The sequence below is a fragment of the Nestor notabilis genome, unplaced genomic scaffold (genome assembly GCF_000696875.1).
Source record: "Nestor notabilis isolate BGI_N333 unplaced genomic scaffold, ASM69687v1 scaffold9338, whole genome shotgun sequence".
In the NCBI taxonomy this organism is placed as follows: domain Eukaryota; kingdom Metazoa; phylum Chordata; class Aves; order Psittaciformes; family Psittacidae; genus Nestor; species Nestor notabilis.
The window spans coordinates 510-22,374 of record NW_009938698.1 but is presented as its reverse complement, the minus strand read 5'-3'; the positions used below and the strand labels follow the sequence as shown (position 1 = coordinate 22,374).

The window sequence follows — 21,865 nt, the reverse complement described above, 5'->3', positions numbered from 1 at the left end:
GACCAGCAGGAACCTTGTCTCCAACTACAAAGAAATGAACAAGACAAAGTTAGAATGTTGTTATCCGAGAGATTTCTAACCAAGCATACTATTTACCTCCATCAGCCAGGAAAACCATTTTCCAGTAATCATCCAGATGACTGAGATTACCAACAGTTTATTACTACTTCTGTGGTTTGCAATCCTCCAATTTTCTGAGTATCCAATATACTTCTGCAATTGAGATTTGCCCTCAAGATCTCTACCCCTATCTAACCTCAAAGAAAGAAGTTGTAAATCACTGGATTGTTTTTCTAATCACATGATTACCACTTGAAAGCAAAGGGAAAATATTGTCAAGAGAAAGATATCTATTTCAGAATATGTATTAATAAAAAGCCAAACCCCAGAGCTAAAGTGTGTCAAGTTTCCTTTTCAGGATGACTGGTCCTGGAAAGTTGTCAGGTGGTTTTCTCTATGCCCAAAGCAAGTCCTTTGCTCTCCAAAGATCAGAATGTTATTCACATTTATGTAGAAACTAAAAGAAGTTGTATTTTCCTTTTCTTTGGCACCAATTATGAGAATAACATGCTTCTGCAAATATGCTCTTTTAATGTTATCCTTCGATACTGTCAGATGTTTCCGAGTTAGGAGTTAATTTCAGGTCATACACTAGCTTTATTCTTCAGTAATACTTATTAAACATACCACAATCCATATCCCAGTTAGAATTTTCACAGCACTCTATTCTATGTTTATCTTGTCATATATAGTTCTACTTTGCAGATAAGAAGACTGGGGGGGCGGGAGGGGAAGGGTGTTTGAGACACCAAGGGAACAGGAGATACAGGATGCTAACAGCACACTCCTGAAGATGGCAGTTGCCAGAGCTGTGTGGCTCCAGCATCTGTCATCCCAGAATTAATTCTTCCACCTTACTTCCTCTTCTCTAACTTTTCCTAGTTTTTAAGAGCTAAATCTCCACCATTTTGTGACTACTGTAAATAAATGGCTGCATGCAAATTAACTTGTGCTAAAGCTTATTAATGAGAATCACGTTTCTGACTCATATTGGGAGTTCTACATTCTGTATGTCAATATTGCTGATGAATGTGTATAATCAAACATTCTTAATGTAATTTAGCACTGCATGTATTCAAGCTTCAACTTCCTTTTTATGATAAAATAATGGAAGGAAACAGACAATGGAGATTAACTAACTCATAAAAAGCTGATCTTCTCAGTAGATGGAGTCTGTGTCCCTGCAGTAAAATTAAAACAAGCTGCAATTCCTGCAGGAACTGCTTATGCAACTAACAGCAATAATGCACATTAACAAATAACAACCATGAGAAACTCCACTGTGGTGTTACAGCCATAGAACATACAACCACTCACACAAAAACTATGCAACAAAACACTGAAGAGAATTCAAGAGCTGTTTCAAATGTTAAGTAAACTTGCACCATATGACTTCTTGTAAGGTCAAAGAAATCCCAACCATTAAAATCAGCAAAAGATTGCATAGTCTTACTTGTAGACTTAACTACCTATTTTTGTAAGTATTTGTATATGAAGGGATCCAATAAATCACCACCAATTCCCTTTCTGTATCATTATAGTATGTGAAAACTAATTTAAGCCACGATGCCCTTGAGCAGCAAGGGAAAATAGCATCAGACAAATGGTGACCTAGACCAAAAATGGCAAAACTATTCAATATGCTCTCTTGATGTCATGAGGAGGTTTAGATGCAGACATATAGTAACAGCTGGTTTTCAGATATCGCTGAACAACAGGCTAATACTTCAGCACAGTGTGGTGTAACCCCTGCCAATCTGCATACACATTTTCAAAGCACTTAAAGCAGCTGGAAAACTACAGCCAACTCAGACACACTACCACATGTGACAATACTGTTAAATAAGTATTTATTTAACAGTAGCACAAAAAAGCAGCTGTTCCAAAATAATCCTAAAACATTCCAGTAACTGGACAGAACATATGGCAAAGTTTACAAGTGATTTTCCAACCTATTTCTTCTGAACAGCTCAGAGCTGTTCAGACTAGGAGAGATCCCTGCTCTAGCAGACAACTGATAACCAAGCATCAGTATGTCCATGAAAACCACCACCATCATTATCAATTGTCTGAACGACCAGAACTGAAGTGTTAAATTTACTAGGATACTGCAGCTTTCTATGTTTCTCTCAACAACTTAAGACAGGACACATTACTCAATCACCTTCTGTCCTGGGTTCAGCTGTAGCAGTCATTTTTTCGCCTTCTTAGTAGCTGGTGCAGTGCTGTGTTTTTGACTTTCAGTCTGGGAACAACGCTGATAACACCGATGTTTTTAGTTGTTGCTAAGTAATGTTTACTCTGACCAAGGACTTTCTCAGTCTCATGCTTTGCCAGAGAGGAGGGGAAGCCAGGAGGAAGCAGAGGCAGGACACCTGACCCAAACTGGCCAAAGGGCTATTCCATACCACAGCACGTCATGCCCAGTATAGAAACTGGGGGGAGTTACCCGGAAGGCCCAGATCGCTGCTCGGGTCGGGCTGGGTATCGGTCGGCGGGTGGTGAGCGGTTGTGTCCGTTTCCCTTGTTATTCCTCTTATCATTATTATTGGTAGCAGTAGTGGTTTGTATTATACCTTAGTTACTGGAGAGCTGTTATCTCAACCTGTGGGAGTTACATTCCTCCGATTCTCCTCCCCATCCCTCCGGGAGCGGGGGGGAGGAAGAAAAAGGGGGGGGGAGTGAGCGAGCGGCTGCGTGGTTCCAAGGTGCCGGCTGGGCTTAAACCACGACACCTTCTCTGCCTGAGAAGGCTAGAGTAAAACATTCAAGGCATTTCCAATAGGCAGGAAAGCTGTACATCAGGGTCAGTTACAGAACTATTTTAGGCAGCTCTTAGGAAAAAACCAGCTCCAACAAGAAGTCATTTACAGTCTTGAAGATGCTTTCATGAGCATAACTGAAACTGAATATACATAGGAAATCATACTATGGTAGATAGGAACCCACAGGAAATTTTTAGGGAGCGGTTTAGTGCACATCTCATCTCAAAGTAGAAGGCTTTTTCCATACACCTCAACACAGGAAAGAAATTGGGGGGGTTGTTTAAGTACAAGTCCACAGAATCAATAAAAGTACGACCCAAGGCTTGAAAGAAATTAGAAGGTGAATATGTATTAACATTGCTAAGTAGAGAGCTGCTACAGTCTAAATTGATACATTCCCAAGTCTGTCGCAGAAGTATCTTCATCCATTATTTTAACCACAGGTTTTAAAATCCTAAATAGTCACTTGATTTCTACAACACCTCTGAAGAAATCAAACCAGCTGCTTTCAAAACTGCCCAGGTACATATCCCTTAAAGCACAGTGCAGCCAAACGTTTAACTACTGATGAAACAGCCCTTCTAACCACAAAATAAGACTGCTTCTTGAAAGAGCAGGAGTACAGTTTGGTTCAAATCATTACAGCTTTATTCATAGAATCCTTTTATTCATGCACAAAATACTCTTACAATTTTTATAGTGAGATTTACCACACAATAAAGGAATCTGTTTAAAACAACCTGGACCCTGTAAGGGGTAAAAGAGAATAAATAGCCATTTATTTAACTGTGTATGAGTCTGTACTGAAGCAGAATATTAAAGTTTCCACTCCTTGGTCAAACCTGGAGTGGTATTTAGTTGTGATGTGAATTTTTAAAGCTTATGTCAATTACTTTAAACAAGTCATGCTCCTTCACTGAAAATACAGACAACTGAATATCTGAAAATCCTGGATTCTTCAGCTACCAATCTGATTAGCAACGTTATATCACCAAGATTCCCACTAATGACATTTAACACTGTAGCATTTCTTCTCAAGTTCAAAGCTCTCCACATCTTATCTTACTCCTCCCAATGCTGTGGCAATGTCACAGGTCAATTTCCACTCTATATGGACAGTAATTTATATGTATGTTTGATTTCACCCTACTTATCAACAGAGCACATCAAAGCAGGTGTGCACTTGCAGAAATGATTGCAGTTCCCCATGAAGGGGCTTCCTCATGAACTAATCTTTAAGGACAATCCAACACACAAACTGCCCTGTTCAATTTGCAAAGCTGCCATGAAAGGGAAGAGGATTCAAGTCTCCAAATCAACTTCAAATATAGAATATATTAAGCAATGTTGGTCTCTATTTAATAGCACGTAGTGACCAAATCCTTGACTAAAATGATCAGCTCATCATCTAGGTATTTCATTTGAGTGCTGACAACCCTTTTACTTTACCAGTTTCCAAGACAGCAATACTACTAAACATTTCATTTCAGAATTTGGTCAAAATATTGTTTCAGACATGGGGAGACCTCTACAGCCAAAATGTACTATTGGCGTGTTGCAGGCTACATCAGCCTGTGGTTTAAGCAGCACAGGAAGATGGGCAGAAGTACTGAGGCACGTTTCTATGAACGGTGAAGCTGGAGGGGAAATAAGCTTATCAAAGCTGTGTGGATTTCAGTCCCTGTTATATTTTTAGCTACATCTGGGTATCAACAAAGAACTTTAGACTACAACAAGACTATATTTATCTTTCAAGTTTCGCATGACATTATAGATCTTCTAACCAAAATTGCTGGCGACTGTAGCCGCGGGAACCGGTACTAACTTTACCCCCAAGAAACCACTATGATATATAAAAGAGCCCTCAAAATGAAACTACTGCTTTAAATGTGTACTTTGAACACTGATATCAGCTTTGTTAACTGCCTCTGGTCCCTCCCACTTGCTAAGAGGAGGTTCACAGACAGGTACATTATAAAGTGGAAAGTTTTGCTTCCTTTTTATGTTAATATCAGCATTGCAAGAACAATTTATCTTCTTAGCAAAGAAAGTTACATGTTTGCAAACAGCCCATCTAAGTGATCACAGTAAATCAGAGTAATTTTTCCTGTAGAAGCTGGAATAGTTGTTCATAAGCAATACGTACTTAAAACCTTCTTATTTATGTTTATCATTAACCAAAGCTAGTATCAACCTGTATCTGCTATCAGCAGATTGGGGCTGGAACTGGACTTTAGCAATAAAGATTATCAGTACAGTTTGAAACTATTCTACCACTGCTGCCCAATTTTACAACTAATTTTTAGGCAAGTTCTGAAGAACTGGGATACTATTTCAACACGTGGTTGAACAATTCAGGAACACAAACAACAGTTCCTGAAAGCGAGTAAGAAGATTCCCAAAAAACCTGCCAGAAAACACCAAATGGAGAGGACAGGAAAAAAGAAAAGTATAAAATTATGTCGTTCCACCCCTTCCTTATATACAAGTGTCTCAATAGTCTAAGGTTTGTTACATGTTCCAGGTCTACAAAAAGACACTGTGGTTTTTCTTCTGCTCCATTAGGATGCTCTAATTCCATCAGGCTAGGGTAGAAATACTAGCAAGTTCTGCAGATATAACCTACCACACTGCTATTAAAACATTCCTGATTCAAAATACACCATGCACAGGGTTTTACCATTAAAAGGGAAAGGAATAAGTATTAATTTTTTTGCCAAAGAAAACCCACATTGTGTTAGCAACTCTTGTCTTTGTTTCAACATTACATATTACTGTGGGTACAGTTATTTAATCCACTTTTCCTAATGAGATCTTTAGCTTCCTAGAAGAGTCAGTTATTCCAAAGTCCCCTCTCTTGCCCCAAGTTAAGTTTCTTACCCTCTAAATTAGAGGACGCACCACTGTGCGAACATTTACTAATAAACTGAGGCAACTGAAGCTTCCTACATTAAGCATGGGTATCATCTTAAGGTTTAAGAATTGAAATGAGTAGGCTTAAAATAACACATATGTGATGCTACGTACTTAGATCAAGCAGAACTGAGCATTGTTTCTGCCAGGGGACAGAAACAGTTAAAGCTTACACCTGACCAGAACAACTGCTTGTATTCAGAAGTACAGCTGTCGCAGCACAACTGCTTTATATATTAAACTTCCTTAACAGAAGCTCAGCTTAGCCCCTCTTCCCCTTTTGCGTGCACACAATCTCATCTTCCTATTGTGTTTCATATCGTTAGACTATCAGAAACCTCATTTTTCTCCCATAGTAAAAGATTTTAAGTATTTAACACTTCCTGAACAGGGTATAATAAAATGCTACCAAAAAATGAGAAGCTCTACAGAACAGGAAGATTATTGAGTCCACCTACACCTTCATACAAGGCCAAGAGAATCAAATTGTCAAAGTTAGAAGAGCTACTATGAAATATATCTTAAGTCTGAGCTTCCATTCCAAAGCACTAAAATACAGCTTTTTCTGAAAATTAATCTAATAGCACTGGTCCATACAATTTTAACCATACCAGTAAAACACCATTTGCTTTTACTGCCAGGATGACAAAACAATACATTTGCATAAATTAATTCTTTGGTTTTATGATGCGTGTTACAGATTAGACAACGTTCATGAGAAAAATCTATATACTGTGTTAAATAGTGCATAAGACTTGAATTATTTCTATTGTATTTCTTCTTGTTTTGTACAAACACACTTTAAGTGTCACTCTCTCTGAAGGGGGCACCAGAACACTGAATAAACTGTGCCAACGGACCCTGCCTATAAGTCTGCACTTTAATCTGAATTTATCTACCTTTAGCTTTTAATTAGTGGTTCTATTTATATCACCTGTTTTCTAGATTAAAAACTCTTGTGATCAGCCTATAAAAATAGCAGAAAGAACAAAGTGGTAAATTAAGTTTTAACTTTTGCCAGATCAAGTAGAGAACAAAGCCATCTTCACATCAAAGCTGAAGCCCTGTTTCCAAGGTAGGCTGCATTTGGACAACACTGGAACAAGTAGTAAGAATCCCAGAAGGTGTGTTATAGCTCTGAGTGCAAGTCGTCTTCAGCCTTGCTTTGCCAGGGTGATACGGTATTAACAGAACATTATCTTGATGTTCAAGTATTTGGTCAGTACTACTTGTGGTTATCTTAAAACCCAACTGCAGTATTGATACTAATCAGAGTATAGAATATCAGACATATTCTGAATTCAATTAAAACACAGTTTCATTGGTTTTACCTGACAGTTTGGTAACTCTGGAGGAAAATACTACACCAACTGAGGGGAAAAACTGGAGATGTGTTTTGCAAGTTGATGTGTTTTCAAAGTGACACAAGTTTAGGCTGTGTCCTCAGTTGAACCTCACCTACTTCCAGATTTCAGTGGAGTGTACAGTGGAGTTTGGACAGTATCTGGTTATCTCACAACTGCCTCTGATGTGTTTGTGTTTGACAGCCAAAATGCTTGCTGAAGCTCACGGATTTATGCACCACTTGTAGGTGTGTTTATCAACCACTGATCTTACTTCTGTATTTTTTCTGGTTCAAAAGCAGTACTTTATGGAAAAAGCAAAATATGTGCAAGCCAAACAATTTACACAATTTTATTTACAATAATGAAAAAACAGAACAAAACCCAAACTAGCTTGCAGTCAACTTTTTTGTGTATCAAGTGATCCTCTCAGCAGTATGCTTTTAGGACAGCCTCTGGTAGGACACCGTTCTGGAATTAGGTCTTCCTCCTCCTTTTCATTGTTTTTTCCCCTAATCTCAATACTTACAAAAAACCAAACCTGCATCTCTAGTACCAAGTCTGAAAATTGATTCTAGCTATTTAGAAAAGTAACACAGGCACAAAGACCCTGATGTTTTAGAGTGAGATCCTCAACACCGATGTTCACTGCCTATACTAGCAGGAAGAACCTGTAGCTCTTCATAACCACACTGGTGTTTGAAGTAATTCAGTTTAAGAACCTTCCTTCCCCATCTCCTTCACCCCAAAATTTATCTTTCCTCAATTATAAAGGCATCTGTGCTTTAGGAAGAGTCTTAAGGTACTCTGCAGTTAGAAGTAAAAGCCTCAGAAAGTAGTTCTTGCATGCTTTATGCCAGGTATAATCTTAAAGCTAAGTCTTGTGGAATACACACTAATTAATAAGCAACAGGTCCTGGGAACTCCGTGTGTATTTTTAAGCCATTGAGTACTTACAGATGTAAGAATGGATGACAAGAACCATCATTCTACACTGCAGAGAAAGGAGAAACTACTGTGGCTCCTGTTTGGTCAGTTACAGATTACAACTGATGTACATTCATTTATTAAGTTACAGAAAGTCAGATACAATGTATTGAAAATAAAGTATTTTAGACCAGGAAATACAATGGAAGTGGACAAAGACAGCTTCTGTTCCCAAATGTGCTTCTTTAAAACAAAATTATTTGCAACCAGTTTATCCCAACTTGTCCTACTGGACTTCATACAAAACCTCTAAGAACTAAAGCCATGCTGCTTGAAGTTTCTGTTTAAAATGTTACTTCAACCAAAGCAAAAAAAATCCCTCAACTAAAACAAAGGACATCTTTAATCTGTTAAGATAGCCACTAGTTAGACATCTAGAGTGCACCCCCTCAGTAACTTAAGCTTTTATTAGCAGCAAGATAATCCATTTAAGACAGGCAAACAGCAAAGCCATTTGAGGACAGCATCTGGCCTTTTTTTCAGTTCATCAATTCTAAGAAACAAACAGTGTAGCTTAGTAACCCTCACACACTACAGTTCTGAACTATGCCCACCAAAGGTCTGCAGGCAAATTTAAGGCATACAGCCCAAACTTGTAAGCCCAGCTTCATCCTGGAGAGTTCCTGTTGGTAGAACAGTATCTTTTCCACTGTATCTGCTTAAGAGGACATGGAAGAAATTCTTCCAAACATACAGTTAAGAGATTCATGCCTGCACATTCTCTGAGCAAACATGGACTATAGCGTCAGCTCATACACCTGCATTTTAGTGTAGGATTTCTGTTGAATTTATTAACTACTGAGCACAAGGACCAGTAACTGCTCATAGTGTTCTGCAGTATCTGTATGCACACTGATCCCCAAGAGACAAGCAAGACATTAGGTTATCTACCTAATAGAGGTAGATATTGAGGGATCATCTAATTCAGGTTATTCTGTATTTACTACAAGGTGACAATGCAGTCCTGCAGTTTCTCCCTATTACTTCTAGTCAAATAAACCAGCTTCCACTCCTCTGTCAACTGATCACTTAAAGAAAACATCTTCCAGGAGCTTTATTCTAGAAGGCCATGAGGCAGAGTGAATAGTCTATATAATGAATGCAGTCAAACTCCACAAATAGCCTAGGGAGCCAGAAGAAAAAGTAATAGCACAAACCATTATTGCACTGTCTTTGGCTTATGCTAAACCAACCGGATTATCTTTAATGGGTTCAAAACTACTGAAAATACCAAATGATTTTGGAAATGGTTCAATGCTACTTATTCTCAGGAAACTCCTGCAATGTAAAGAGGCAAATACATTTCCCCTTTTCCAATCTACCAGTTCCTGCAACGAAGACTTCTTTCTGTGTCAAACCCACTTCAAATTAACAAAGCTGTTATAACATTAACTACAACTATGCTGTAATGGAAGATCTGTACAAAGTTGTTCAAAATTAGGTATCAGCATCGGGAAGAAACCTATCACCTGGTTATTTATGCCACTCGGTTGAAAGACATTTGCCTGGACACACAAATGTCATTGGCACTTTGCCTAGAATTCCATACCCAGATATGTATCCCAGTATGAAGTGCTCTGTCACTTCCCTACATGGTCATCTTTTTGCAAACACCATGTCAAAGGCCATCACAATACTCTTGCACTTGAGGCAGAGGCATGCACACAGTCTCTCTCACCTCCAGGTCTTGACACTAACGCTGGTACATAGTGTCTTGCTCTTCTTTGCTTGTTTGGTGGCTTTTCTGAGCTTGATTACAATTAAAATTTCATCATTGTCTAGCTACAAGTTAGAATTTAATGTTTCACTATCAAGAGTTCACTGAAGCACTTCTGTGTTAAACATCCACATGACTTACACTTAGTTACCTTCACTTAAAGCTGCGGTTGATCATATTTGTCGATGTAAGAAAAACATGCTGAGTGCTTAAGACAAACTCTTGTGTCATCAGCCCCAAGCTAAAATATTTTAAGCAGCATGAACTTCTACAACCAAGCCACAAGCTAGATCACCTACCTTAACAGACAGTCATAAAGTTGGGTTGTTTCCCTATATGAGCATACTAATTTTTAAGTTTGTCCTCTACCTCTTCCAAAATAGCAAGAATCAAGCAGAAAACTTGCTGTGCTCTAGACACCTGGCAGAGCAGCAAAATCCAGCACCTTTCCTTAGTGAGATACCCCAAACCAGCCCAAAATACATAGTCACTTTACAATTCTACCAATACTGTTTGAAGTACCAAAAAACACAACCTCAGTGTATTCCCAGGATATAAACTGCTTCCAAAACTACCATTCTATTGCTGACATTTAAAAAAAGGATAGACTTGTAGAAATTTACTGCAGAATCTGTAATTTATACAGTTCTGTTTGCCTCAAAAGGACACAAAAAATGCCAGCTGCTGAAACCAAATCTCATTGCAGAACTCACGGATTCGACTGTACAGTGCAGCAATAGTGAGTCAAAACAGCTGAGTAAGTGACAAGGTATCACAATTCACCCTTTATTTCAGCTATCAGCACTTTGTATTTGTACTTGTTCCTCACCAACAGATGCTAAGAGGAAACTAGCTTCAGCCTTCATGAGATTCACACTCTGAACTTCCACAGCCAGGGCTGCTGCAGCTGAATCATCCTATGCACAAAACTGAGGCTCCAGACAGGGCTCAGTGAATGTTAAAGCTTCTCAAGAAATGAAAGCTGGGCAGAGAGCCAACACCAACTTCATTTTGAGTGCATACTCTCTCTGCCTGCTAATTAAAATAGGAGGATAGTCAAGTTTAAGGGTATATATTTATCTCCTCTTGAGACAGCTACCACCTCTAAAAGCAAAGTGACACTAGTGCAAAGAAAGCTTGATGTACACCCTAAATTGTTCCCAAAGGAACAATCACTCACTTAACAGTTGATGATGACCTACAAAATATGAGTAGGCAATCAGTCCTGACACTCTACAAGAATCACCTAGTTTTATCTGGGATGGAATAGGAAACATTAGTCACTGACAGGTTCAGTTTAAAGAATAAGTGATTGGTGTGGCTTTATCACCAAAATGAAGGCGTTTTAGATGTAAGCATATAATACTTCTATTTTTGCACTTCTTCCAAATGAAGGTATACCTTTTAGGGCAAATCTAAGTTATTAGAAAGCTGGATGCAATAGTCCAGTCTTCTAAGACTGGTACTTCAAATGCTTACACTGGAGAAACAGGAAGCTCTGCTTTGTATAGTTCTCTATTTGTGGTCTCCTACACTGAAATAGGTGAAAGAAGCAATAAAGAATTGTGAAAGATGAGAAAACAATGATGTCACGTGATAGTCATACCGGCTGAGAGGACAGAGGAAGACATTTGTAAGAGAATTTGAAAGGCACTGCTACTACAAGCATCAGAGTTGGAAAAAACCTTATCTTTCCTTAGACAAAGAGCAGAGCATGACTAAAACCAAAGTAAGTATCTCTGCATTCCAGAACCTAAGGAAACCAAACATATTTAAGAGCAAGGAAAAGAGCATTTTGATAGAAAACAGGCAAGTTAAGACACTCTGAAACTAGACTTTAGAAAATAGCCCTGACAAGTGTTAAACCTGTGCTCCAATTAAGATGCTTTGCTTTCAGACCTACCAATTAAACTAAGTGGCAATTTGAAAAACAATCCCCTCAGTGCAAATGCACATTTAAAGTAATTACAGATGAAGAGAAGGAAGATAGTTCTTAAATGAAAGCACATACTTCCGTGTCTTTGAAAACTCCCCCCAGGGCATCAAATCATTAAGATAAGCCCCCACAACACTTTTACACTACTGTGCTAATACATGTGTGCAGTACAGAAATGAGTCTTACCTGCCACTTCTACAATATCACCTGGGACAATGTCTCTTGCTTTAATCCTCTGTACACTTTTTCGGTCTTGTCGATACACTTTGCCCATTTCTGGTTCATATTCTTTAAGAGCTTCAATAGCATTTTCAGCATTTCTTTCCTAAAAGACAGCAAAAATGTGCGATTTTAAAAGCCCTCCAGGAAAAAATACATGTGTCAGATCTGACTTTTCATATAATTATATGAATACTGGTGACTCAGCTCAGTTACATTTATTAATACAGAAAATTATGTGACCTCTCCCCTTATGAGGCTGCTGAATGGAAATTATTACAACATAGTTCAGATATTAGAGGGCATTTACAATCTACAAGTTGTTTGTTCAAATCCTGCAGCATTTCCCACCAAGAGTATCTGCTGTGTCTTGTTACAGGGAGACCACACAAAGAGTTCTATGTAACATACGGATGCTTTTTGACTTCAGGAAAAAAAAAAAAAGCACTAAGCAGAAATAAGGCTCATGGATATAGTCTTGTCTTAGGTGCATCTTACCAGTTGGAGCAGCTTGGACTCAGACTGGAGTGGACTAACACTACTGAATTTCACTTACTGATAGAAATCAAGGGTTGCACTTGAAAGGAGGTTGCAGCAAGGTGGCTGCTGGTCTCTTATCCCAGGTAAGAAGTGATAGGACAAGAGGCAACAGCCTTAAAGTTGCACCAGGGCAAGTTTAAATCAGACATTAGGAAAAATTCCTTCACCAAAAGGATTGTCAAGCATTGGAACAGGCTGCCCAGGGAAATGGTTGAGTCACTACATCCCTGGAGGTGTTGAAAAGACATGTAGATGTGGCACTTAGGGACACGGTTTAATGGGGGACCTGGCAGTGCTAGGCTAGTGGTTGGACTCAATGATCTTAAAGGTCTTTCCCAACCTGAACAATGCTATGATTCAGCTGGGACAGCCAGCTCAGTGTGTTAAGACTACATCCCTTTGTTCAGTTTGTTGCTTGATGTCATGGTAGTTAAGACTATCTTGCTGATCACTGAAGTTCTAGCAGATGGCACTTTGGGAAAAGCACATGTGAGAGGAAAGGTTGAGGAGGGCAGATCTAAGGCAATGACTCAGTTGCTCACATCCAGTACCTGTAGAAACAGATACATTTATGGGTGGAGACTATGTACTGTGACTTATTTTCCATGCCCATTAAGACAAGGGAATGAGTCATTTAAGCTGTACAGCAATTGTTTCACAATTCAGTTCACTGCATGTAAATTTATGTATACATCTATATTGCATGTATATATATGTATTCTTTGCACACTATCATATCTGGAAAAAAAAAAAAGTTGTTTCCTACAATGTATGCAACCACAGAAGAAAATCCTCATACTATATAGCTTTACCTTACATTTCCTACTTAAAATTACTACATGCAGAATTGTAACTCAAAGCTTCAAGTTAAAGATTAATTCTTGCACAATTGCTTTATGAAGATTTGAATAGAAAATGCCACTTAAGGGGCAATGCTGTCATCCCCTGATCAACATTACCTCTTCCCTCCATACCAGCTCTAGCAGCTACACAGCAAGCTGCTAACAATGGAGTTTTTCCAGGGTTAGTCCTCAGCCAGCTTACTTGGGCTAGTACAGAGCAGAGCACAGGAATGTGCAGCAATGGCACTCACTGCCTCTTCTCGTGGCTTCCAGTGTGTAGGTTCCTAACATGTTCTAACCTCTTAACAGGGCTCCTCTTAATTTCTGTTATTGACAGGTTCACTTTTTAAGCATGAAACCTAATGTGCTAAGATAGCAAGTAACTGTCACATTAACACCAGCCAACCAACCATCAAAACCAACCTTACAAAGAACTTAAATTACCCTAAAAATCTTAGGAAAACTTTCATCTGTAGAAAAACAATTCTAATAAAACACACCCTGTCTGAAGTGATCAAAATAGTAACCTGAAGTTCTGTGAACCATTTTGTTCTGGCATCTCAAGAAGTGTTAGAATGTGTTACTGCTATTACTGCCCATATGATTTATAAAAAGCCATCTGATTGATATCACAGCTGATAATGAAGGAGAAATTTCATGGTATGTAGACATTTTCAAAAGAAGCTTCTGCCTTTTGACAGACATGCAATCTTCATATGTACACTTAGTAGGTACAATAGTAACTGAACAGGAAGAATTAATACTGTATTAATAAATGTACTAAAACATAGCACGTGTCTCGAGAGGAAACAGAAGAACCTAGATTACAAGTGTTCCATCCTCTGCTCCTTAGCTGGGACAACTACCCTTTGTTGCAAGCTGATCCAATTGATTGTTTTCTGGCTTTGCAAGATTTATTTCCTTCATTCTGGACTACCCCGTCCATGTGTTCACCAGTGTGGGGCCAAACACACTGATGGGCACTTTGCCTTTTTGGCAATACTTTTGAAGCTTTCATTTTACCTTTAAGTCAACATTTTCTGTGCACAAGTTTTATGGTATGTTGACTCTCGGGAATCTAAAGTTAGTAACACAGATTACTCGCATTGTATGAAGCACCTGACATTACACTTTATAGTCCTTCCTTTTAAACCAAGAAAACGCCAAACATCTGTGATTTGACATTGCAAAAGTAGCTGCATACCTGCCACACTCCCACAATTGCATTAGCTACTAAGATGAGTAAGATTACAAAAGGCTCTACAAATGCTGTGATTGTTTCTTCACCTTCTTCAAACCAGGCCAGGACCTGAAAGAGAAACAAATGATTTAAATTACTTAACAATTTACACACTTTGCAAACTTGGGACCTGGTAAGTTTCAGCTGAGTAACTCTGGAAACCCCTCAACCTTCTAAGGTGTAGTTCTGTAGTTCATGAATGAGCTAGCAATATGCAGCGGAAAAGGAGAAAGAGAATCTTTACTACAGTACAGAGTTCATTTCCAAGGCTGCTTTTTTAAAGGAGCAAGCTATTTATCTGGGTAACAGATTACTACTTTTGCTTCACAAATGAAAGCAGAAGTTGCGACAATAGCTGCAGGATACAGACAGATTATTTTGACTACTTAAAGCAGTAAAACTTTGGAGAATCTGAATTTTAACCAAGTTAATTGTTTTTCACTAATAACTCAGACACACAAATGGAAACAGCCTTGTAAGTTATTTAAACATAAGTAGTGTCTTATTGAAGCATCCAAGTGAATTGTATAGTTACATCTGAAGTTGAATTCTGAGCTGAGTAGGTGGTAAAACCAAAAACTGGATTTTAAAGATTTCAAAAAGTAAATCAACTTGAGGACTTGCTTGAAAGGCTCCACATGTTTTATTTTACTTCATTTGCTTTAGAATGACACTCTAGTTTTAGCCTCCTGCCATTCACTTGACTTGAATGGGTATGTCAGGGCCTCTGCAGTGTTCTGTCATTACTGAAAGTCAAACTAATATGACCAGAGAGGAAGAGCTTTTTCGTCAACATGTTGAGCAACAGGAAGCCTGGAAAGTGACAGTAAATAGGAACAACGTGTTGAGATAATTAGGGCTGGTAGTCAGGCAACAGCACTCTGAATCACTAGAAGACTGCAGCGAGCAAACCGTTACTAAAGCGAGCGCCATAATTCCACCAACATGCTGCTCAGAGCTATTGCTCAATTGTGAAACACTCCAGGATGTTAAAAGGAAGGAGCAGCAGCATGAAAGCCTCAAGCACAAAACAGACTGTCAAGCAAAGGCAACGCAACAACAGATTTTTATTACAAAAAGGATAAACTTGTAAGATCCAGGTAATGATCAATAAGACTGAAACTTCCCAACTGGCAACACATTTTAAGGGTCTGTGTAATCCCTCTGGAGAAGGGATTTAGTTAGGATCTCTTACACTCTATCTCAGTTTTTCTCCCCTCCTCTCACACCACTCATCTCCAACCCCCAGTGACAAGTTTAGCCATTTGACCTGCTAGAGCAGCCTACACTGTCTACACTGTAGTCTTCACTCCACACATCACCCCTTATTTCATGGACAGCTTTTATTCTGCACCAGCACTGCTGCCTCCCATGTAGCTACACAAAAGGCTAATGGTACATTTCCAATTTTCTTAGCATTTAAGAAGGTCACACTGCCATCAGAAAAGCTGCTCAGTATCTGTTTCTCCCCTCCCTTTCTTTATTGGAATTCTGCAGAGCCCATTTTGCTTCCAACAAAGCAAGTAAATTCAATCATTTTGTGATGTTTGTAACAGAGCAGGCACCTAAAAGGTTAACTGCAATAAAACATCTGCTTTACACAATGCTAAACCATAATCCTTTCAGATTGAAGACCACGTGTCTTGTAAAACAACACTGAGAAAACCTGCAACTTTAAGAGGTAAGGAAAGTAGGTACAAGGACAGCAAGATCCAAGTATGTCAAGGAGAACCAAAATTAAGTTTTCAAGGGATCTCTTCTTTCAGTAAGCCATTATTTCAAAAAGAGCACAGGAACTCAGCTTAGAGATCCTGACAGTACAGATCTGATGGTTTAGATCTTTGTGGTTTGGGTTTTTTGGCAATATTATCCATCTGTGACCAGATTAAAATGAAGTATCTAATTAAACCTGGAAGGCAGCAACACACGTTTCTCCCCCTAAAAGGTTTCCACACAATTACTAACAGTGGAATGACCCAAGCTCTAGTTCTAGAATGTTTTAGTAAATATAGGCATAGAAATAACAGAATACATTATGAGATCTTGGGTTTTTCATAGCAGATTACAGCTATATTAATACTCCATGTAGGATACTAGTGATATAGAGCATGTACTACTGTAACAGACGAGGTTTATTATTTTATAGTAGCCTGAAGTAAAAACAAAACCACAGGAAAACCCAAAGAGAAAGCAGAACAAGGAATACAAGTATTTAACTAGGCGTTTTTACTAACAACAGATCATATGCTGAAGCCTGGTAGAGACCAGACAATTCTTGTCAAAGGCATTGAGTCCTTGTCAAAGTTTCCACCAGTACACTTCTAAGACCCTGGAGTGGTTTGCAGTGAGAGATGTTTAATTTGACTGCTACTCAGAAGGGCCCCACCATATTTCTGCCCTCATCACTTTAAGACTCACACACAGAACAGCTTAATTTCCAGGTCATTGATCTCCAATGTACTGTTCAGACAGTATGGTCAATAAGTAAAGTTAGCATGCATTTAAGAAGCTTAGAAGAGTGGCTGGAGAGTATGATAATTGCTTAAGAGAAATGCAAGTCTGAAAATATAAAGGGAAACTAACAGCAAGACATAGAAGTTCTATACCAGCAGACAACGTAAGCAGCAGCTTAAAGAACAACTTTCATTCAGCATATTTGCTTTAGGATTGCTAGAGCTATGGCTTTCAGTCTATTTTAATCAAAGTCTAATGGGGTAGACCTGCAAGATACTATAAAATACACAATGTCAGGCAAATAGCACTTAAGTTTTCACAGTTCTTTGTAAAAAGGGGTCAGAGGTACAATGTAGAAGACAGCCAGCAATGAGATAGCTACTGATGCAAACAGCTAGAACAGGAGTGTCCTTACAGCTTTCTGCACTTCTCTAAGTTAATTATCTCTGTATTGTCAGGTAAGTTATGGAGGCAAGTTGCCTCAGATGACTACTTACCATTAAGTAACAAATAGAATAAAAGAATGGAAGTTTCAGGATAGAACTGGGTTGCCCAGCAGGCTGTACCTGCTTGCCACTAACAGAGGAAAAGCAAACAGTTTGTTGTCAGCAACATAACAAGGATATTTGTTTGGTTTTCCTTTTGACAATGGAAACTTAGAAGCAGGCTGGGTGAGTAAGATCTCATCCTAACAGATCTGGACTAATTAAAGCAGGTCATGTAAAACTATGGACTGCTTTTAAGAGCTTTCTTCTCACATGATACTGTGAATCGAGATTTAGTACATTCTGGACAGGATGGGAAAATCATTCAGCGGAGATTTTTATTTGCTACCCAAGGACAGGATGGGAAAAGGAAACCACCAAAAAAAACAATCTAAGAGAGTTTGACCACACATATAAGTACAAGAATTTTACCAGGTTAGCAGATTAATAGCACCCATCAGATAATTGCTACTCTGTATTTCTGAAAATAAACACGTTCCTGTGTTTAGTGTAACAATAAGGAAATGAAAAAGATACATAGCACCAACAATTTGATTTCTACAAAGTAAAATGCAATCACAATCACTTCTCACAGTTTTAATCACCCCTTCCCATCAGCTGGTACCTTGACTGCTATTGAGTAACCTGAGTTTAGCTGAAAGCATGTCAGTGTAATGTTCTACAGCAATCCTTATCTTGCGCCACATAGTCACTGCTACTGACAGGTAGGTTTTGGGGTGATTTCAGGGCAAAGCCCGCCTGGTTTTGCTGGCACATCTTACTTCCTGTAAGAGTAGCTTTCTCACCTTTTAACAGAGATTAGGTTATACTTATGCTAATTTACAGACTAGAATCATCTCTAGACTAAATCACAATATATTGATTTAATCTAAATACGGATAGCCACTACTAGAAAATATTCCCAGAACAATCACAATGCTCTTAGGATGTTGTATTAATACTTAAGGTTTGGGTAAAGCTTATAGTCTGTGCTGCATCTTGTAGAAGAAAATTCACTCTATGTGAAGTCCAAAGATAAGATTGCATGGTTAAGCATACATCACTCTTTAAAGCAAGTTTACTTTACCAAAGAAAAGCTGTACATCAGATGCACAATTAACATCTTGCAACTTGTCATTTACACAGCAAGGAAAAGCTGTTCTTTTATGTAAATAGTGTAGAACTGAGTACATGCTACACAAGCAGCAAGAATTAAAAGCCATAGTTTATGGAAAATTAAACATCCTCTTACTTGCACATAGAGAGTCAAGCTGTGAAGGCCCTTGAACTGCTGAGATACACTCTACAGGTTTACTTCTGTGTAGGCTTCATAGAACACTGAGACAAAGTCCAAGCCTATACATAGATTTACTCACCATAAGAAATTATTTATATTGTTTCTCTTCAAAAGCCATACTTAAGGCTTTTACTAACTAGACACATCTGTAACAGCAGTTCTGACTTGGAACACAGGACACAGTATCTACAGCCAACAAACACACAGCATATGACCCCTCCAATCAGCCAGGGTGACACAGATTCAGCTGTTAGTCTGATTCATTTTACTGACACATACCTGACAGGGGGTGTGCAAGTAGAGGACACAAAAGGCACTTTGAACAAAGAAGTTTATGTTGTACGTAAGAAAGGATGTTTCTGCACAAGAATCTAATGCAGATTGTTAAAAATGGCTGTTTCTGTGCAGTTACTCACAATAGTAAAAACCTAACATCATTTATGATCATAACACAGTCACCAGAAAAGCTTCCACAATGCAAAACAAGGGTGATCTATATACCTCAAGATCCTCTTTCTCATACAGACAATAGATGATCACCTTCTGAGCAAGGAAAAAGCCAGAAATAGAAAGTTTTTTAAAGTACTAAAATTATATCTCTTTTTTTTTTTTTTAAGATTTCATCAAAAGAAAATCTTCACTACTAATGTCAGTTTATAGTAGCTCTCAAATAGGAGACAGAAAAGGCAGAGCAGTAGCCCAAGGTCATATACCATGCCAGTTGCACAGAACCCAGATCTATCCCACACTCCATTAAAATACAGTCTCCTCTTAATTAGATAGGAAAATTAAGCATACTGAAAAAGAAACTGAATTCAGATACTAATCAAGTTTTCAAAGAGGGCTTGGCAGTGTACGTTCTATGACCTCTGTCAGTCTGGTATTGTACTTACTGAGATTCAACAATGAAAGCTTAAAGTTTGGTGAATTTGATTTTCCACTTACTTGGCTGTAATAAAGCCAAATAATGTACCTTGGCTTGAAAGGCTAACAAACTTCTGCACTGTCCTTCATCTCATGAGATGAAAGTCACGCCTCTTCAGGTACAGAAATACATCCCCTTCTTACCCTCTGGGAGGGGAAAATGGGAAAGAAGAGGAAAAAAAAAAGCTTTTGAATGACCTGTTTATTCAATTTTCTATAGCCAGCCTGATTTAGTCCCCAGGAAACAGAAGAGTGAGTAAAGCACATCTGTCTCCATGGTCAAGACCAACGCCACCAGTCATTGTTCAACTGGTGATGGTACATGCATACCAAAATCCAAAACACTTTGAGAAGTGTCGGTGTGGGGACAGCTGAAGCCTCTCTGGGTGGAAGAAAAGCAATACAGTATATGTGCTGCAGCAGCCACAACAAAGCAACCCTCCCCCATCAAACAGAACAGCTCCAGAGTACATTCTCCTCTGACCATCCTAATTAGTTTGCCCTTAGCTAAAGGGTCACCACAATTTCCACTCCCCCCAAGAGCCGCAGCATTTATTTTCCCTAAAGTAGTTAATTACAACTCCAGGGCAAAGTCCACTATAAGCTTTTTCTCCTACGTAAACAATTTAATACCCTGGACACTTCTGTTTCTGTTGTCCAGCTCTCCAAGACATACAGCCTTCATCTTCCTTCCATACTTAGCCTTTACCTTCCTTCCCAGTTTTTCAGCAAACACATACCCTTTACATATTAGGTAGAAAGACTGCAGAAACATGCTTTTAAAATTAATAAAAGTTAAAATTGTTCTTGTTCTTTCAATCCTGTATGTAAAGCAAGATGTCCATTTAAATGACTAGACTATTCAAAGGTCAGTTACCAAATTTGGTCAACAATGGTGCCATCACAGCCGTCATCATTCTTGTCACTGTCAAAAGCAACAACTGTCACCTTGCTATTATCAGGAAGGGAAGGCAACTGGAATATACGCCATGTAAATTCTATTTACAGTCTGCCTTGCATCCAAAAATGTCTTCCAATGATTATACATTGAGCTTGATAACGATTAACTCAAAGGCAAGAAGAATGTCCAGTTAAACACTTACTCAAGGTTAGTTTTCAAAGCCAACAAAAGCATTGGGAAATCCCACCTCGAATAAGCAAACTGGGTTGAATGAGAAGCACTTTCTAAAATACCTGTCAAGTGTAGTTACATACTTATGACTCATGCAATGAAAGATCCTCTGAAATTTTGGTTTCCAGCAACATGGAAACCTCTGCACACGGCAACTAATTTAAAAGAGAGCAATTTACTTTTGTCTTACACTTCTGCCTTTTGAGAAAGAGTAACTTGAGTACATACAGCTCCTAGACATTGTCATTCTGTTATACAAAAGCCTATGAAATAAAAAAATCATACTTACAAAAGATATGCAAGCTGCCAGCAACAGAATTCTAACTAGCAAGTCTTCAAACTGTTCAATCACAAGCTCAAGTAAGGTTTTTCCTGCAATATGTAACAAAGCCATTTAGTTATGCACAATTAAAAAATGATGAATTAATAACAAGAATTAGCAGATTTCATGAACACACTTACCCTCCTCTGCTGGTAACTCTGTCAGGGGAAGATTTTTCCAGGAAGCATGTCAAAGAAAAGAGACCATTGGAGAAACACATTAGAAAGCATTGCAAGGCATCCACCAGATACCGTTCCTGGTTTGCACGCTCAACTGGGTTGGATTTAAGAGACATACTGGAAGCCCCGTTAAGGTGGCTCTTTTCATTAAAGCATCTGAATAGGCCTGATGGTTTTGCATTCTAACACACATAGAGGTTAGCCGGAATGTGCCAAGGGTTACAATTCAGCCAAGTCATCACTCCAGCCAGCTGTGGGACTTCTGCTGTTGCTGCACACAAAGGGTCAAAGGCTCAAAATGCTTTTCAAACGCTTTCTGACAAAGGTTTTCCTCCACATTCACTTAAAAAAACCTCAAACAACAAACTTGGTTCAATGTATTTCGAACTATTTCCTCCATTTTAAGGGCATTTTCTTATTTCTGCTCTCCCTTCCATTTCCTCGCAACTAGATTTAGTAAATCCAAGAGGCAAAAAAGCAGTGTTGAAGCTAAAAAAACCCAAACCCAAC

The 21,865-nt window shown here is 38.6% G+C and overlaps 1 protein-coding gene across 1 annotated transcript in view; it reads right to left on the bottom strand.

The window, feature by feature from the left end:
• The window catches only part of ATP2A2 (ATPase, Ca++ transporting, cardiac muscle, slow twitch 2), a 44,090-nt gene extending 22,761 nt beyond the window's left edge, over positions 1–21,329 (bottom strand). The window contains exons 1-5 of the mRNA XM_010019468.1: positions 21,317–21,329; positions 21,144–21,226; positions 14,527–14,631; positions 11,908–12,046; positions 1–24 (exon numbers count right to left, since the gene is read on the bottom strand). The exon at positions 1–24 is cut by the window's left edge and continues 81 nt beyond it. Of these exons, the coding sequence (XP_010017770.1) occupies positions 1–24; positions 11,908–11,995 (112 nt within the window). The 5' untranslated portion in view covers positions 11,996–12,046; positions 14,527–14,631; positions 21,144–21,226; positions 21,317–21,329. The remainder of the gene's footprint in view (positions 25–11,907; positions 12,047–14,526; positions 14,632–21,143; positions 21,227–21,316) is intronic.
• Positions 21,330–21,865: the final 536 nt, after the last annotated feature.